Below are 15,506 nucleotides of genomic sequence, written 5' to 3'. Positions count from 1 at the left end.
AGGTCCCAGGGTTTGCCAGCTGAACAGGGAAAAACCCCACAGTGTGGTTGGTCCTTTTGTCCTCTTCTGGAATCCCAGCACTTGGGAGGCTAACGCAGGAGGCTTCCTGTAAGCTCAGGTCTGCCTGGCCTGTATGTGAGACTGTTTCAAAATAAACCGAATCAGTCAGTGTGTGTGTGGAGATCGAGGAGTTTCTGTTCCCACTCCCCAGGGCACCTCTGTGAGGGTTCATTCCCAAAGTGCCCATTGTAACTCTGCCCTTTGTGTCTTTTTTGCCAACCTCGTCTTCACTATCTTTGATGGGTGGCCCTTAGGTAGAGCTGGAATATCAGTAGGATGGAGTAAAGGGGCTCGCTCTGCTGGTGCCAAGGACAGGAACCAAGGAGAGCCTCCTTAAAGATGCCTGGCTCCTCTCTGCCTTGGGGCTGTTTTAATGACATCTCTGATGTTCCTCCCAGTGCCTGAGCTGGAATTAGGAAGTATAGAAGGTAGGTTTCTAGAGCCGGTTGGTCTGGATTCCCAAGAAGAATTCCAGGCTGGAAATGACAAATGCCCACCTCCAGCTGACGAGACACTCTCTCAGTGAAAGAAGGGGATATGAGGTTCCCTGGGGAGGAGGCAACTGTCCACCCAGGCCTGAGTGCAAAGACCTAACCCTTAAACTTCCAAGCTGGAAGGGGAAAACAAAACATTGGGTTTTTTCCTTGGCGATCCTTCTAATTTGAATTTTAGGAAACAGAAGAAACTGACTGACAGTTCACTCATTCTGGGAGGTCTCTGAAACAGCTGGATGGAGAGACAGTTTGGGGTGCAGTATGCTGAGGGGTGTGAGAAGACCTGGTAGAGCTGGCTGGTCAGGGACTGGCAGGTGGAGCCAGTTTGAGGGCCTGGCTGCTGATGTCATCTGTCTGCAGCCTGAGGTACTGGGACCTTCCTGGGCAGGAGTTCCAGGCCCAGGGACCAGTTTCACAGGGCCAAGCCTGGTGGGTGCTACAAGAGAGCTTTAGGGGAAGGGTGTTATGAAAGCAAGAGTTGGCATCTCCAGCTTGGAAATAGATCTGCTCTACAGGGCTATCAGTGGAAGAGGATGCCTTTTCTACTATACTTCAAACACCCAGTTTGGCGAGAAATCAATTTAGTGTGGGGTCGGTCACCAAAAGCCTTCCATTTTCACTCAGCCCCAGGTCTGACAGAAGTTGACCAGGACGCCCCCCCCCCCCCCCCCCCCCGTAACATGATCTCAGTTCCTAGAAAGGAGAAAATAGGTGGAGCCAGTCTTTCCCGCCCCAAACTGGGGACAGCCCCCCGGAGACTGCCCTCTTGACCGAGAAGAGATGAAGCAACCGGCTTCCCCTTTTCCCAGAAGCTCAACCCCGCCCACCTTCCCCTCATAAACCATTTACCCGGGCCCGCCCTACACCTTCCACTCGCGTGGCTGCGTCTAGCCTGTTGGTCCCGTCTCTTACGCCCTGACCTGCTCCACCCGGGCCCGGGACCCAGTGGTGCCATCACCGACACCGCTGCCAGGTAAGAGGATCCAGCGTACACCTCAGTGCTGAGCCACAGCGGGCCTTGACTGTCAAGGGACACACAGCCCAAGTTCAGAAAGGAACCTTCCCCAGCGCACACCTGCGGTGGGCTGAGACCTAGTTTTCCCCGGGCCAATCTCCGCCTGAAGTTTGCCCTGACGTGAGGAATATGGGGGACTCTGTTGCCCACCCCCTTCCCCATGCCACCTACTTGTCTATGGGAAGAACTGTATTAAGAAATGGTCCTAGAGGCTGGACCCCTAAACTGAGGAGCCAGCAAGTGGAGGGACCTACACAGCGTTTGTGGATAGGGGCTGTAATCGGTGCTCCCGTAGGGAACTGTGCATTTCCTCTTTTCTCCACTGGACATCTGGTTTTGGACGTGATTTGAGAGTTTCTAGAGCAAGGTGTAAAGAAGGTTTTTCTCTGTTATAGTATGGGGTGATTTTTTTTTCTGGGTGACTGAATGTGGTCTTGGGACATCTCAGAGATTCTCGCAGTCACCAGCTTACCTGGTACTGGAACCAATTTCTCTGGATAGAGTTTCTGGGTGGGTGGTATGGATCGCCCAGGCACAGGAGATCTGAGTGGGTGAGCGTCCTCTGCCTCTTCTTCACAGGCACAATGGAAGGTCCTCGCTCAGACGTGGGGCGCTGGCGTGGGAACCGCTGGCAGCCCCCTACCACACCTTCACCAGAGCCGGAGCCAGAGCCAGAGCCAGACAGAGGCTCGCGCTCCAGGCGAAGAGGGGCCCGCTCCTTCTGGGCTCGCTGCTGTGGCTGCTGCTCCTGCGGAAACAGAGCCGATGATGACTGGGGGCCTGACCCTTCTGGGTCCAGAAGTCGAGGGTCCAGCTCTCGGGGTGGCCGAAGACCGGAGTCTCGGGGTGACCGAAGACCAGAGTCTCGAGGCAGTGGCGTAAATGCAGCTGGAGATGGCACCATCCGAGGTGAGACTTTCTAGCTTAGCCCGAAGCTGAACAACCTTTCCAGGCGTCTAAATTTTATCCTGGTAGCTCTAGGGAGGCTGAAAGACTTCTAGGCAGGGCTCCGGTGGGCCTCTTCACTGACCCAGGCATGTGGCTTTACAGAGGGAATGCTAGTTGTGACCGGCGTGGATCTGCTGTGCTCACGGTCAGACCAGAACCGCAGAGAGCACCACACGGACGAGTTTGAATACGATGATCTGATTGTGCGCCGGGGGCAGCCCTTCCACATGATCCTTTTCCTGAACCGGGAATATGAGTCTTCTGACCGCATTGCCTTAGAGCTTCTCATCGGTGAGTGGGGCCTGGAGCAAGAAGGGTAAAAGGCCCTCCTGACTTGTTGGAGGAAGAGAGGTCTTTAGGCTCCTCCCTGGCATTCTCTCCTCTGCCAAAAGAAGCAGGTGCAGGCTGACTTTCCTCAAGCCTCTGGGGGGCTTCCTCCGTGGGCTGGCCTCTGTGTCCCCTTCAGCATTTTTTTGACTCTGTGCACCCTTCATTCTGGGTCTTGCCTGTTTATCCCCCACCCCCCCAGCCAACATGTGTCTATCTCTCTGCCTCTCCATCACATGGCCCAAGGCAGGTGCCTCCCTCACCATGTTGCTTGGTGACCGTTGCCTGTCCAGGCTGGTGATTATGCAGCTGCTGGGGGCGGGTGACTCTTCTCACCCTTTGATTACAGCCCAGCCATGCGCACCCCAGTCTCTAATTTCCCAAGTACCCCTACCACCTCCAGAAATGCTCTGGGCTCTAGAAGCTGTGGCCCCGGGGAGCAGGCCACGTTCACCTCCCTTTGGTATCTGGGGTGTTCTTTCCTATGAGGCAAGTGGACTTAGCTCAATTCTCTCCTTCAATCCTGTAAGACAGTAAGACTGTCTGTCCATGGGTGACAATGGCCCCAGTATCCCCTCCCTACTTGAGTGCATTGTCAGGGGAACAGGTTTGGGATGTTGGGCTGGGACTCTGCCCTGACACGCGGGAGAGCATGGGGCGGCCACCAAGCTACTCTGAGGAAGATTGTCACAGACTGATGTGGTAACCCCACTTAGGGACACACAAATTGGCTCGTAGACATTTCGGGTGGGGCTGAACGAAGTCTTAATGGTTCTCCTACTCCCAGGGCAGCTTTCTCACCGCCGAATCGCTTGATCTTGTTACTCTAGGAAACAGTCCCGAGGTGGGCAAGGGTACCCACGTGATCATCCCGGTGGGTAAGGGAGGCAGAGATGGCTGGAAGGCCCAAGTGACCAGGAACAATGGACACAACTTAAACCTACGAGTCCATACCTCCCCTAATGCCATCATCGGCAAATTTCAATTCACTGTCCGTACGCACTCAGAAGCTGGAGAGTTCCAGTTGCCCTTTGACCCCCGAAATGAGATCTACATCCTCTTCAACCCCTGGTGCCCAGGTAAGCCAGCTGGGGTCAAGAGCAGAGGACCAGGGCTTCCTTTTCTGAGACCCCAGTGGGTCACAGGAAAAGACACCCTCCCACTGACCAGGAGAGGAGACCCAAGGCCCCAAAAGAGACTCACCTCACTCTGATAAAGGGCGCTGGCCACAGCCAACCTTCTTTCTACTGTCTTTCCTCAGAGGCTTTCTCACCGTCCTTCCTGTTAGGCTAGAGGCATCCCTGGCCCCATTTTCTTCTGTGTATATGAGTTCTGTAGACCTGGTTAGGGGGATGTAGGGCCCAGGAAGAAAATGGACAGCATTTGCTATTTGCTTTCTGGGGACACAGAGGACATAGTGTACGTGGACCATGAGGACTGGCGACAAGAATATGTGCTTAATGAGTCTGGAAGAATCTACTATGGAACAGAAGCACAGATTGGCGAGCGGACCTGGAATTATGGCCAGGTACGAGTTCAGTCTTCTTTCTTTTTGGTTTTTTGAGACAGGGTCTCTCTGTGTAGCCTTGGCTGTCCTGGAGCTCCCTCTGTAGACCAGGCTGGCCTCGAACTCACAGCGATCCACCTGCCTCTGCCTCCCGAGTGCTGGGATTAAAGTTGTACACCACCACAGGTCTTATGTACTCAAGGGAGACAGAAGTGAAGGACATGGTGGCCTGAGCAGGATGCTAGCATCCTTTTGGGTTTGACCATCCCTTGAGGAGATATAGTCACCTCTGCCCTCCTTCCTTCCAGTTTGACCATGGAGTGCTGGATGCCTGCCTGTACATCTTGGATCGAAGGGGGATGCCATATGGAGGTCGTGGGGACCCAGTCAGTGTCTGTCGGGTCATCTCTGCCATGGTGCGCACTCTTGTGTCTTCCTGCCCTGCCCTTTATGCATTTTCTGTCCCTGACCCTGAAGAGGGTACTGAGGAAAGAGGGGGTTCTTCCCTTCCCTGCCTGCTCCCCACCCCACCTTTCGTGGTTTCTGTCCCAGCTCCTTTGGAATGTAGGGCCAAACCCTAAACTTGGCACACCCAGTGTTCACATTCCAGTGTTACAGTAAAGGGTGGGGGGGTGATGGGTTGCGGGGGGCGGTGGGTAGGGCTTAGGTTGATGTCTGGTTCTTGAGCCTGCAGGATTAGGGGCTGGGGAATCCAGTAGATCCTGGGCCCCTCCCCCACTCCAGCCACACCCTATCTTTTCCTGGGCAGGTGAACTCCCTGGATGACAATGGAGTTCTGATTGGGAACTGGACCGGCGACTACTCTCGAGGCACCAACCCCTCAGCGTGGGTGGGCAGCGTGGAGATCCTGCTTAGCTACCTACGCACCGGCTACTCCGTCCCCTATGGCCAGTGTTGGGTCTTTGCTGGTGTTACCACCACAGGTAGTAGAGGGACTAGGTTAGGAACAGCCTGGTCTCTCTCTGAGGAGGGAAAGGGTTCTGTTTCTGCCCAGCCCAGCTGTGGCTACAGGATAGGGTGCCACTAAGGGTGGATGATAGGATGGCCTTAATTATCATTAATTAGTGTTAACAACCGAGAGAGGCCTAAGGGAGAGAAAGAAGAAGCAATAGACAGGGCCTGAGCCAAGCAGGTGGCTTTGTAATCCAAACTGCTTCACAGCCCAAAGGCCACCCGAGCCCTCTGACCCCTAACTCTGGCGGTCCCTCCAAGCTTGGCAAACTCAGCTGCCCTTCTCTTCCTGCGGATGCCACACCTACAGCCAAGCTCTGGCCCAGCCTAACCCTGGCTCCTCCACAGTGCTACGATGCCTGGGCTTTGCTACCCGTACTGTCACCAACTTCAACTCTGCGCACGACACAGACACCTCGCTCACTATGGACATCTACTTTGACGAGAACATGAAACCCCTCGAACATCTGAACCATGACTCTGTTTGGTGAGCGCAGGGTGAGGGGCGCCTGCCGCATGCGGTAAAGATCCCAGGGGTGGATGCTGAGGTGTGGTAGGGGCGGGAGCAGGGGAGGACCTGAGTGGGAGCCTCTAGCCCGGAGCTCACTCCGTGCCCCTCTAGGAACTTCCATGTGTGGAATGACTGCTGGATGAAGAGACCAGACCTGCCCTCAGGCTTTGACGGGTGGCAGGTTGTGGACGCCACGCCCCAGGAGACCAGCAGTGGTAAGGCAGGCCTCGCCCGGACCCTGTCCAGAACATCCTCCAGCTCCTGAGTGTTAGCCCAGGACTTGGCTGGAGAGCCAAACCCTTTAGCCCTATAGTTAGTTCTGCGCATGGACCTATCAACTGAACAACCATGCCGCCATTAGTTTATCTTCCTCTCTTTGGCTACCATGCTTGACTTATTTTACAATGATTAATATACTGAGAGGGTTCAAAAGTCAAAAGAGATTCAAGAATATTCAATAAGAGGTTTTCTTCCCCCCTGAGAAGTTTATTATTCTTATCACCCCACCCCACCCCCCGCCAGTTTTCCAAGACAGGGTTTCTCTGTGTAGCCTTGACTGGCCTGGCCTCACTTTGTTGACTAGGCTGGCCTCGAACTCACAGAGATCTGCCTGCCAAACTGGGCGTGGTGGCGCACGCCTTTAATCCCAGCACTCGGGAGGCAGAGGCAGGTGGATCGCTGTGAGTTCGAGGCCAGCATGGTTTACAAAGTGAGTCCAGGATGGCCAAGGCTACACAGAGAAACCCTGTCTCAAAAAACCAAAAAAAAAAAAAAAAAAAAAAAAAAGAAGATCTGCCTGCCTCTGCCTCCCTAGTGCTGGGATTCAAGGTGTGCACCACCACATCTAGCTTTCCCAAGTGCTTTTTAACTTACATATCCCAGATATAGTTAATTAAAGGACATAGACTTATGTATACATCTGAAAAGTCATATTTAGGACAATTCCCAGCATACACACACACACACACACACACACACACACACACACACACGGAGAAAAAAAGTTATAAGTAATAAGTGTATGTATGCATGGAAGAAAAAAACAGTATAGAATCAAGTAAGATAAAATGTAAAACTTCCTTATTTTCTCTTAGTTTTTTAAAGTAAATTTCTACTTTGGGGGAGTTCCTACCCCCAAATCTGATCATCGAATTTGATGAGTCAGATTTTCCAAAAATAGGAATAGGGGTATGTATCTGTTTCTTCCCAGTCCTGGTTTTGAACCTGGGGCCTTGCGCATGCTCCCCATCCGTTTTCCAATCTCTGTTTCAAAAGTCCCCCGGTGATTCTTAAGGTCACCCACATTTGGGACCCATTCCATGCCAATGGAACACACGGTAAGCGGTGGCTTTGTCTGGGCCTCCGGCAGAGTGAGCCCCAATTCCTCTTCTTCTTGCTCCCCTGTTCACCGCATCCATGTACGGTGTAGAGAAATCTGGCCTCAGACACATCCGAAGAAAACAGCTCTGTAACCCTGTCCTCAGACATGACCTGAGGTGACACAGCCTGCCAGGTGCTTAGTTCTTCTCTGCATGCACACATGTGTCTCCACGGATGTGATCCCTGCTGCCCTCTTCGCTCTCACACAGCCTCCGCCCACTGTGGCTCCGGTGCTACCTCTAGGTAACTTGGGCCTGTTCCCACCAGCTGCTTCCTTCTTACCTCCACCTTCCTAGAATCAGATGGCTCGGCCGAAGTCACAGTCTTCTGGCCATTTCCCAGACCCCTCCCTGTCAATCATCTACATAAATGGTGGCGTGGGTTGCAGAACCCAGCAATGCTTGCAGTGTACTGGGGAACTTGATCTCAGGTCCAGCGCTGAGAAGTAATGGGGTAGGCATTAGGCAGGGCCTCCGGACAGGATGGCTAGGGCCTAAGTCTACCATGATTACTTCTTAGATGAGTGATAATGTGTGTGTGTGTGTGTGTGTGTGTGTGTGTGTGTGTGTGTGTGTGTGTGTGTAGTTGGAAGGATTAAATGGACACCATGTATCAAAAAGGACTAGTAGCTCTGGGCAGTGGTGGCTCATGTCTTTAATCCCAGCACCCAGGAGGCAGAGGCGGGTGGATCTCTGTGAGCTCTAGGTCAGTCTGGTCTATAAAATGAGTCCAGGTCAATCAGGGCTACACAGAGAAACCCTGTCTCAAAAAACAAAACAAAACAAAACAAACCCCAACAACAACAACAACAACAGGACTAGTAACATGCCTACAGCATGACAGCCACTCAGTAAGTAGAAGCTTTTTCCAGCTGTGTTTAAGATCCTGGCATCCACCGTACTGGCTGAGCCTGTTTCCCCATCTGTAAAAGAAGGCCAGAGCGTTAGGTGTTAAGATTCTTTCCTGTTGGATAGCCCTCACTTCCTGTTACACTTTCTGTCCCAGCTAGCCCATGTCAACCAGCTCATCCACTCTAGGGAGCCTGCGGGGGTGTAAGGACAGTCTTCTCCTCCTCCTCTTCCTCTTCCTCCTCCTCCTTCTTCTGATTTTTAAATTTATTATTGTGTATACAATACGCTGCCTGCATGTATACTCGCGGGCCAGAAGAGGGCATCAGAGCACATTATAGATAGCTGTGAGCCACCATGTGGTTGCTGGGAACTGAACTTGGGACCTCTGGAGGAGCAGTCAGTGCCCTTAACCTCTGAGCCATCGCTCCAGCCCCAGGACAGTCTCTCCTTATCCACTACTCTACTCACTTCCCAATAAAGAGATCGGAGCGGGCTGCAAAGCTGAGGTATTTCTGAAATGGTGATAGTGGCATCACTGCTCCCTCAGCGAACCAGAATCACTGTGGGCCCTGCACGGTGAGGAAAGATTGGGGGAGGATGTCCTGGCCAGCTGGCACAGAGAATATGCTGACAGCCTAGCTATGGAACCAGGCTGTCCATGGGCCCCTCCTGCTCCCACCGTGACCTCTCCAGACCCATCTCCTGCCTCACTTTCTAGGCATCTTCTGCTGTGGCCCCTGCTCCGTGGAGTCCATCAAGAACGGCTTAGTCTACATGAAGTATGACACTCCCTTCATTTTTGCTGAGGTGAGGGCTGGGCTCCAGGTGCCTCCTCTCGCAAACAGTCTGAAGTGACCAGAGCCCTGGCTTCAGTCCTGAGCCCTCTGGTGCTGACTTCACCGCTGACTGACTGACTAGCTGTGTAACCTAGGGCAAGTCACTCCTTCTGGAGTTTCCTCCACTGTAAAAAGGGGCTAATAATGGCTGCCTTGCTTCCTGTCCTCAGGATCAAAAGAGCTAATGGATATGGGGCTGCTTCGTAGGTTGTAAAACAAGTGAATAAACCTAAAGGATTACTGTTATTAATGCCAAAATGGGCTGCAAGGAGCCTCCTAGACAGGCCTCTTCCTTGCTCTCTCACTATGGCTGGCTCAGCTTGGAAACTCTCCCAGCTGGGTCCTGTCTGCAGCCCCTGGGTCAAGCCTGTCTTCCTGGCCCATTCAGGCCTGCTACTCTTTGCTTACCACAGGTGAATAGTGATAAGGTGTACTGGCAGCGACAGGATGACGGCAGCTTCAAGATTGTGTATGTGGAGGAAAAAGCCATCGGCACGCTCATTGTTACAAAGGCGATCAGCTCCAACATGCGAGAGGACATCACCCACACCTATAAGCACCCAGAAGGTGACATTCTCCCAGCCCAGCCAGCTCCAGAGCAATTGCCTTCCTCAGCCGGAGCTCACACTCACCTTTGACCTCAACCCCCAGGCTCAGAAGCAGAGCGGAAGGCTGTAGAAAGGGCTGCTGCCCATGGCAGCAAACCCAACGTGTATGCCAGCCGGGATTCTGCTGAGGATGTGGCAATGCAGGTGGAGGCACAGGACGCTGTGATGGGGCAGGATCTGGCAGTCTCTGTGGTGTTGACCAATCGGGGCAGTAGCCGACGCACTGTGAAGCTGCACCTCTACCTCTCTGTCACTTTCTACACTGGTGTCACTGGGCCTACCTTCAAGGAGACCAAGAAGGAAGTGACACTAGCCCCAGGAGCCTGTAAGTGTTCCCTTCCCAGTCCTGCCCCTGGGTAGTACTCTCTCTCCAGACCTACACCTAGGTGGTGCTCCCTTCCTATCACTCTCCCTAGGTGGTGCTCCCTCTCTAGCCCTGCCCCTAGGTGGTGCTGCCTCTCCAGCCCTGCCCCTAGGTGGTGCTCCCTCTCCAGCCCTGCCCCTAGGTGGTGCTCCTTCTCCAGCCCTGCCCCTAGGTTGTGCTCCCTCTCCAGCTCTACCCCTAGGTGGTGCTCCCTCTCCAGCCCTGCCCCTAGGTGGTGCTCCCTCTCCAGCCCTGCCCCTAGGTGGTGCTCCCTCTCCAGCCCTACACCTAGGTGGTGCTCCCTCTCCAGCCCTGCCCCTGGATGTCCAAGCATTATGGCTTTGGACATGGAAGCCTAACAACAACAGGGAGCACTTCTGGGGAGGTCGTATCTGGGGAAGAAGGCCTTCCATTGCCATGCATTTTCTTCCCAGCGGATTCTGTGACCATGCCTGTGGCCTACAAGGAATACAAGCCCCACCTTGTGGACCAGGGGGCCATGTTGCTCAATGTCTCAGGCCACGTCAAGGAGAGTGGGCAGGTCCTAGCCAAGCAGCACACCTTCCGCTTGCGCACCCCAGACCTCTCTCTTACGGTGAGTGCAGCTTCCTGTGAGTCACAGGGTGAACAGGGAGCAGGAGCTGAGGCTAAGGGAACCATGGGCAAGGGGAAGCACTAGGCCTGAAACAAGTACCCCGGGGAGCCTGTAGGGGAGGTAAGGGCAGAGGTGGCCCTAGTTTCCTCATCAACAAAATGGGCTCTCAGGTCCAGTCTGTGGCAGCCTCAAGTTGTGGAATGGGTATGAGTTTCCTCCCTGACTGTTGAGGTGGCTTCTCTCAGGGACAGATATGTGGGCTTGGCGAGATTTCGATCCTAACACATTTCTCACTTGGGTGCAGAGTATGGGTCCTGCATGTCTGGCAATGACCTCTGCTGAGGGGTGGGTCTCTGTCTCCCTCAGTTACTGGGAGCAGCAGTAGTCGGCCAAGAATGTGAAGTACAGATCGTGTTCAAGAACCCGCTGCCTGTCACCCTCACAAACGTGGTCTTCCGGCTCGAAGGTTCTGGGTTACAAAGACCCAAGGTCCTCAACGTTGGGTGAGTCTGACTTCTCTAACCCCGCTGCCATCCGCTTTCGTCCAGGCTGCGTCTCTTCTTGGCCAGGACTCCACAGAGCAGCCTGGGTTAACTCAGGCCAGTTCAGCCCAACCAGTGCTCAAGACCTGCTGAGTGCCTCAAGTTGCACTGTGTCCCTGCCCTGCCTCACCTTTTAATTAGGGAACCGAAACTCACATGGAAATCATTAGTAGCCCATCCCTAACATTTGCCAAATGTTGACCATGCGCTTTCAGGAGTATTATCTCATTTGGAGATCATACAGGCCCTTTAAAGTACATTAGAGACCATCAGATAATTAAAGGGAGAGCTATGGAACTCTAAAGACTTAGTTTGAAGCCCCTGCCCCACTGCCTTCATTCCTCTGAGCCTGCATGGGCTCACTTGTCCAGTGATGATAACAAAGCCCCTGGGTTGTTCGGTCCAGCCTGTGACATAGTCTCCACCACTAGGTAGTTTTTAACTTTTGCCCTCATCACCCCCACCTTATGAATGGGAAAGCTAGTGGCCTTATCTCACAGCTTGTCTCTGCTTGCTGCGTGGTCTGAACCGTGAGAACGGAGTAGCCACTCTGAGAGAGCCCTGATCCCTGATTCTCAGGCCCTCCCTCAGCTAGCATGGATCTGATCTCCATTGGGTGAGGCTCTGGGGCCAGTGAGGGCACATAGCACCTATGTCCCTGTGCCTATTGCTGTCGTCTAGCACAGACACTTGCTGCTCATCCTTCTCAGGAAATAAACGGAGGAAAATAGAAGGCAGAGGACCTTCTGAACCAGCTTTCTTCTGACAGGAGTGGGTATCCTGTTCTAAGAGAGGTGCTGCGAGAGGGCCTGGGCCAGAGGACCCGAGCCTGCCTTTCCCCTCATACCTCATACTGGTAGCCACGAGTTTTGTGGTCATGCCAAAGATGAGTTTATTGTTTTGTTCTTTGGCCTAGCCCGGGACTCAGGGGCTGTGATAGCACAGAACAGCACAAAATGACCCTACAAGGGTCTCCAGCTGCTCGGATGACAGGGAATAAGACGTGCCCTGGGACATCAGTGAGCTGCATTCACACCACAGGGGAAGGAGTCCTCTGTCTACGGCTCCCTAGGGGTATACACCCTTGCCAGGCTCACTAGGCCTTTCACTCTTGGGCTGCTCCCACAGGATAGAGCCGTTGCGCTCGGTGCGAGGAGAGCTGGCCTCTTTCTTGAGTGCATGGCTTGTGGTGTCTCTCCTGCCCCCATCCACTCATTTGAGGGCTCCAGTGCAAGAGCTGGACGGTGCCTGGTCCGGCTGGCCTTCCTTGAACTCTCTGCTGCTTCTTGGTTGCTTTGGTGTCTCCGAGACACTCGGTAGCCTTCAGGGGACTTATCAGATTCCAAGATGGGTGTTACTTTGCCTCTCATTTACACATCAAAGGCTGTGGTATGGAATCCAATTATACCACTAGGTGTGCCACCCCAGACTGGTCACTTAATAAACATTCCAGGACTCACTCCTCCTGTTGACTGTGTCACCAGAGAGGCTGGAAGCCCTCATTGGGAATTTCCCCCAGAACCAGAATCATATTCTCTCTAAATCTGTAGTGACCTGTCCTTCTTGAAAGGTGAGTTCAACCTTGGGGAAACGGCTGAAGCCATTTAGAGTTAAGATTAATTACCAAGAAAAACATATGACAAGTAAGGTCCATATCATTTAGAAATCATGCATACACAGAGGAGACGCAGGTGCATGTACCTGCCTGTGAGGGACTGAGGGGAATGGAGCAGGGAGGGAGGAGGAGCGAGGGGTCTGGGGTAGCTATTGCCAAGGATAGTTTCAGTACCCACAGGCTGTTAGGGGTCATCCCAGCTTTAGCGGCTGACTTGCTCTCGCCTAATCAAGGGCCTCACCTGGCCTATAAGAATGAGTCTGGGGAAGTTTTTGTTTGTTTGTTTGTTTGTTTTTGAGGGGCAGAAATAATGATAGTGATTGTAATATAAAGGTTAACTTCTGAAATATTACAACTCAATTGTAGTGGACTTTTTTGTTTTGTTTTTTCTAGACAGGGTTTCTCTGTGTAGCCTTGGCTGTCCTAGACTCACTTTGTAGACCAGGCTGGCCTCGAACTCACAGTGATCTACCTGCTGCTGCCTCCCGAATGCTGGGATTAAAGGTGTGCACCACCATGCCTGGCTTATAGTGGATTTTTGAAGGTTGTTGTAAGGCTATAGAGAAATGGGGGAAATTAAGAACACAAAGCATAACCTGTTAAATTATAGACTTAATCTTTTGATTCCCATCATAATAATAATTCAGAAGCCATCTGACCCACATCATCTCACCTTGTACTCATTTCCATCTTATGAGCCAGCAAGAGAGGACCAAAGAAGTAACTTGTCTTAAGCCGCACAGCTAACTAGTAGACCACTGGTCCAGGGAAACCTCAGCAGCAGCCTCCAAGCTAAGTGCTTCATCCCAAGGAACGGTCATCTTCAGAATTAGAGGTGCCGGCTCATTTCCTCGGCGGACTGGTGCATAGGGCCTAGTGCCACAAAGGAGCCTAAGGCAGCTTGGCTTGGATAGGGGTCAGAAGCACAGCTTTAGGAAGAATCCTGAGATATCTAACAGGCGTGAGCAAACTCCATAGGCATGCAACCATGTTTACATTTAAAATGCAGGGTGTCCGGTGGTACAGTAAATCCTTGAAATTGTACTTAAGGCAGAGACTTGAGGGTTGAAAGATCCAAGGCCAGCCTTAGCCACATAGTGAATTTGAGATTAGTCTGGGTTCCATGAGTTCCTCTTTAAAAAGCCCAAAAAGTAAAAGAATAAAGTTTGTAGATTGAAGGAAGAACCCAGAAGAGGGAAATATTCATTTTCTTGGGGACAGGAGGCACTTGGGTGGCCCTCGCTGAGGCAATGGTGCAAGCTAGGACTTGGAGAAAGAGTAGGGATGAAACTGGCAGGGGCAGGAGCCCAGGGCAGGCACGCCAACACTGCAGAGCATGGAGGTAGGTTTGAGCAAGCTCCTCCACGGGGCTGGTCCACAGGAAGAATGGCGGGGGTGATGCAGCTGTGTCAGGGTGGGAGCTGAGTCACAGTGAGCCTGTATGTCAGGCTCAGTAAGTGGCAAGGATGCCCAGCCCTTGAGGGATTTAGTTCACTTCCCAGTGAGTAGCAGGCTAGGGGAAAGGCAGGATGGCCAGTGAGTCTGGTGAAACCCTAATGCCCAGAGGTGTTCTGGGAATGTTTTCAGAGCTACCTGAGGAAAAGAAGGCACAGGTCACACACACACACACACACACACACACACACACACACACACACACGTATGAGGACACATTTCATTCTAAGAATGCCAATTGTCCATGCTTGGGACCACCTTTTTCCTGGATAGTATCCTGCTGTCAGCTCAGTACACAAAGCTGTCCCTTCTCTGTGAGGACAACTGTGGCCGAGTTCGTTAGCTCACTATTCTAGCAAAGCTGAAAGCATTTGGGATCTCTGTTGGGCCTCCAAGTCTTGCTCTGGAGTGCCATTGGCCCCTGAAGGCCTGGGTCACATGGGGCGCTCTAGAGCAGAGGCAGTTGGAGGGTGCTGCCTGTGAGAGCCAGCAGTCTCTGTCTAGGTGGGAGCAGAAAGGGAGGAGGCTAGGTGCTGGGCAGATTTTTAGTGCAGGCAGCTGGGTGTGGAGGTACCATGGAGCTGTGTGGAGGTGGCCAGGGGTGGAGGCTGTGTCTGGGTTGTGGGTGTAGATTCCAGCTGAACCCAGAAATGCCCGAATGACTCCAGCTCCTGATGTTTCCTTCCTGGTCACTCTCAGTCAGTCCTTGCTTGCTCTCGACTTTATCCTTAGTTACTCAAGGCTCATGATATACTGTCTCTGCCTACAGGGACATCGGGGGTAATGAGACAGTCACATTGCGCCAGACATTTGTGCCTGTGCGACCAGGCCCCCGCCAGCTCATTGCCAGCCTGGATAGTCCACAGCTCTCCCAAGTACATGGTGTCATCCAAGTGGATGTGGCCCCAGCCTCTGGAGGCGGGGGCTTCTCAGATGCTGGAGGTGACAGTCGCTTCGGGGAGAACATACCTATGGCATCTCGAGGCGGAGCTTAGCCCTACACCAGGAGCAACGGGACTGGAATCAGACGGACAAGGACACTGCCCCAAGATGGGGGCCCCCCAAAAAGTAGCTTCCCAGGCTCAGGCAGGAAGGCTGGGGCACCTGGGGAGGTGGCCAGTCTTCACTCGTGCTGATAATAAACTGTTTTTTAATGAAGATACTTTTAGTATACCTGTCAATCTAGGCCAAGAAGTCACACTGTACTGCAAATTTACAATGTGGCATTTCTTGAGTCCCTAGTTCTGAGAATTGTGCCTGGAAGGTAACGGTGGCACCTCAGCCACACCTGACACAGAGCTTGCTTAGTGTCACAGCTACCACACCTAGCCCAAACTGTAGTTTCAAATACTCTTGTCTAAATTGGGCCTGATAGCAAAGGCTTGTGGATTCCCGGTTACTTGGGAATTAGGAAGATCTAAAGTTT

The 15,506-nt window shown here is 52.8% G+C and overlaps 1 protein-coding gene across 1 annotated transcript; it reads left to right on the top strand.

The window, feature by feature from the left end:
• Positions 1 to 1,307: 1,307 nt before the first annotated feature.
• Tgm1 (transglutaminase 1) lies at positions 1,308 to 15,092 on the top strand. Its single transcript, XM_051143129.1, has 15 exons — positions 1,308 to 1,527; positions 2,149 to 2,478; positions 2,620 to 2,808; positions 3,675 to 3,923; positions 4,254 to 4,372; positions 4,660 to 4,767; positions 5,121 to 5,295; positions 5,672 to 5,810; positions 5,946 to 6,049; positions 8,784 to 8,872; positions 9,315 to 9,468; positions 9,553 to 9,834; positions 10,308 to 10,468; positions 10,835 to 10,971; positions 14,850 to 15,092. The coding sequence occupies exons 2-15, from the start codon at positions 2,154 to 2,156 to the stop codon at positions 15,073 to 15,075; spliced, it is 2,457 nt and encodes an 818-aa protein (XP_050999086.1). The 5' UTR covers positions 1,308 to 1,527; positions 2,149 to 2,153; the 3' UTR covers positions 15,076 to 15,092.
• Positions 15,093 to 15,506: the final 414 nt, after the last annotated feature.

The sequence above is a fragment of the Acomys russatus genome, chromosome 3 (genome assembly GCF_903995435.1).
Source record: "Acomys russatus chromosome 3, mAcoRus1.1, whole genome shotgun sequence".
Classification (NCBI taxonomy): Eukaryota; Metazoa; Chordata; class Mammalia; order Rodentia; family Muridae; genus Acomys; species Acomys russatus.
This window is presented reverse-complemented; position numbering and strand designations above follow the sequence as displayed.

What these genes read in the sequence shown, in the direction of transcription:
- Tgm1 (XM_051143129.1), top strand. Translation starts at nt 2,154, where the DNA reads ATGGAAGGTCCTCGCTCAGACGTGGGGCGCTGGCGTGGGAACCGCTGG. An exon ending in GTCGGGTCATCTCTGCCATG is followed by an intron (nt 4,768 to 5,120) that starts GTGCGCACTCTT and finishes TTTCCTGGGCAG; the next exon opens with GTGAACTCCCTGGATGACAA. An exon ending in GACACTAGCCCCAGGAGCCT is followed by an intron (nt 9,835 to 10,307) that starts GTAAGTGTTCCC and finishes TTTTCTTCCCAG; the next exon opens with CGGATTCTGTGACCATGCCT.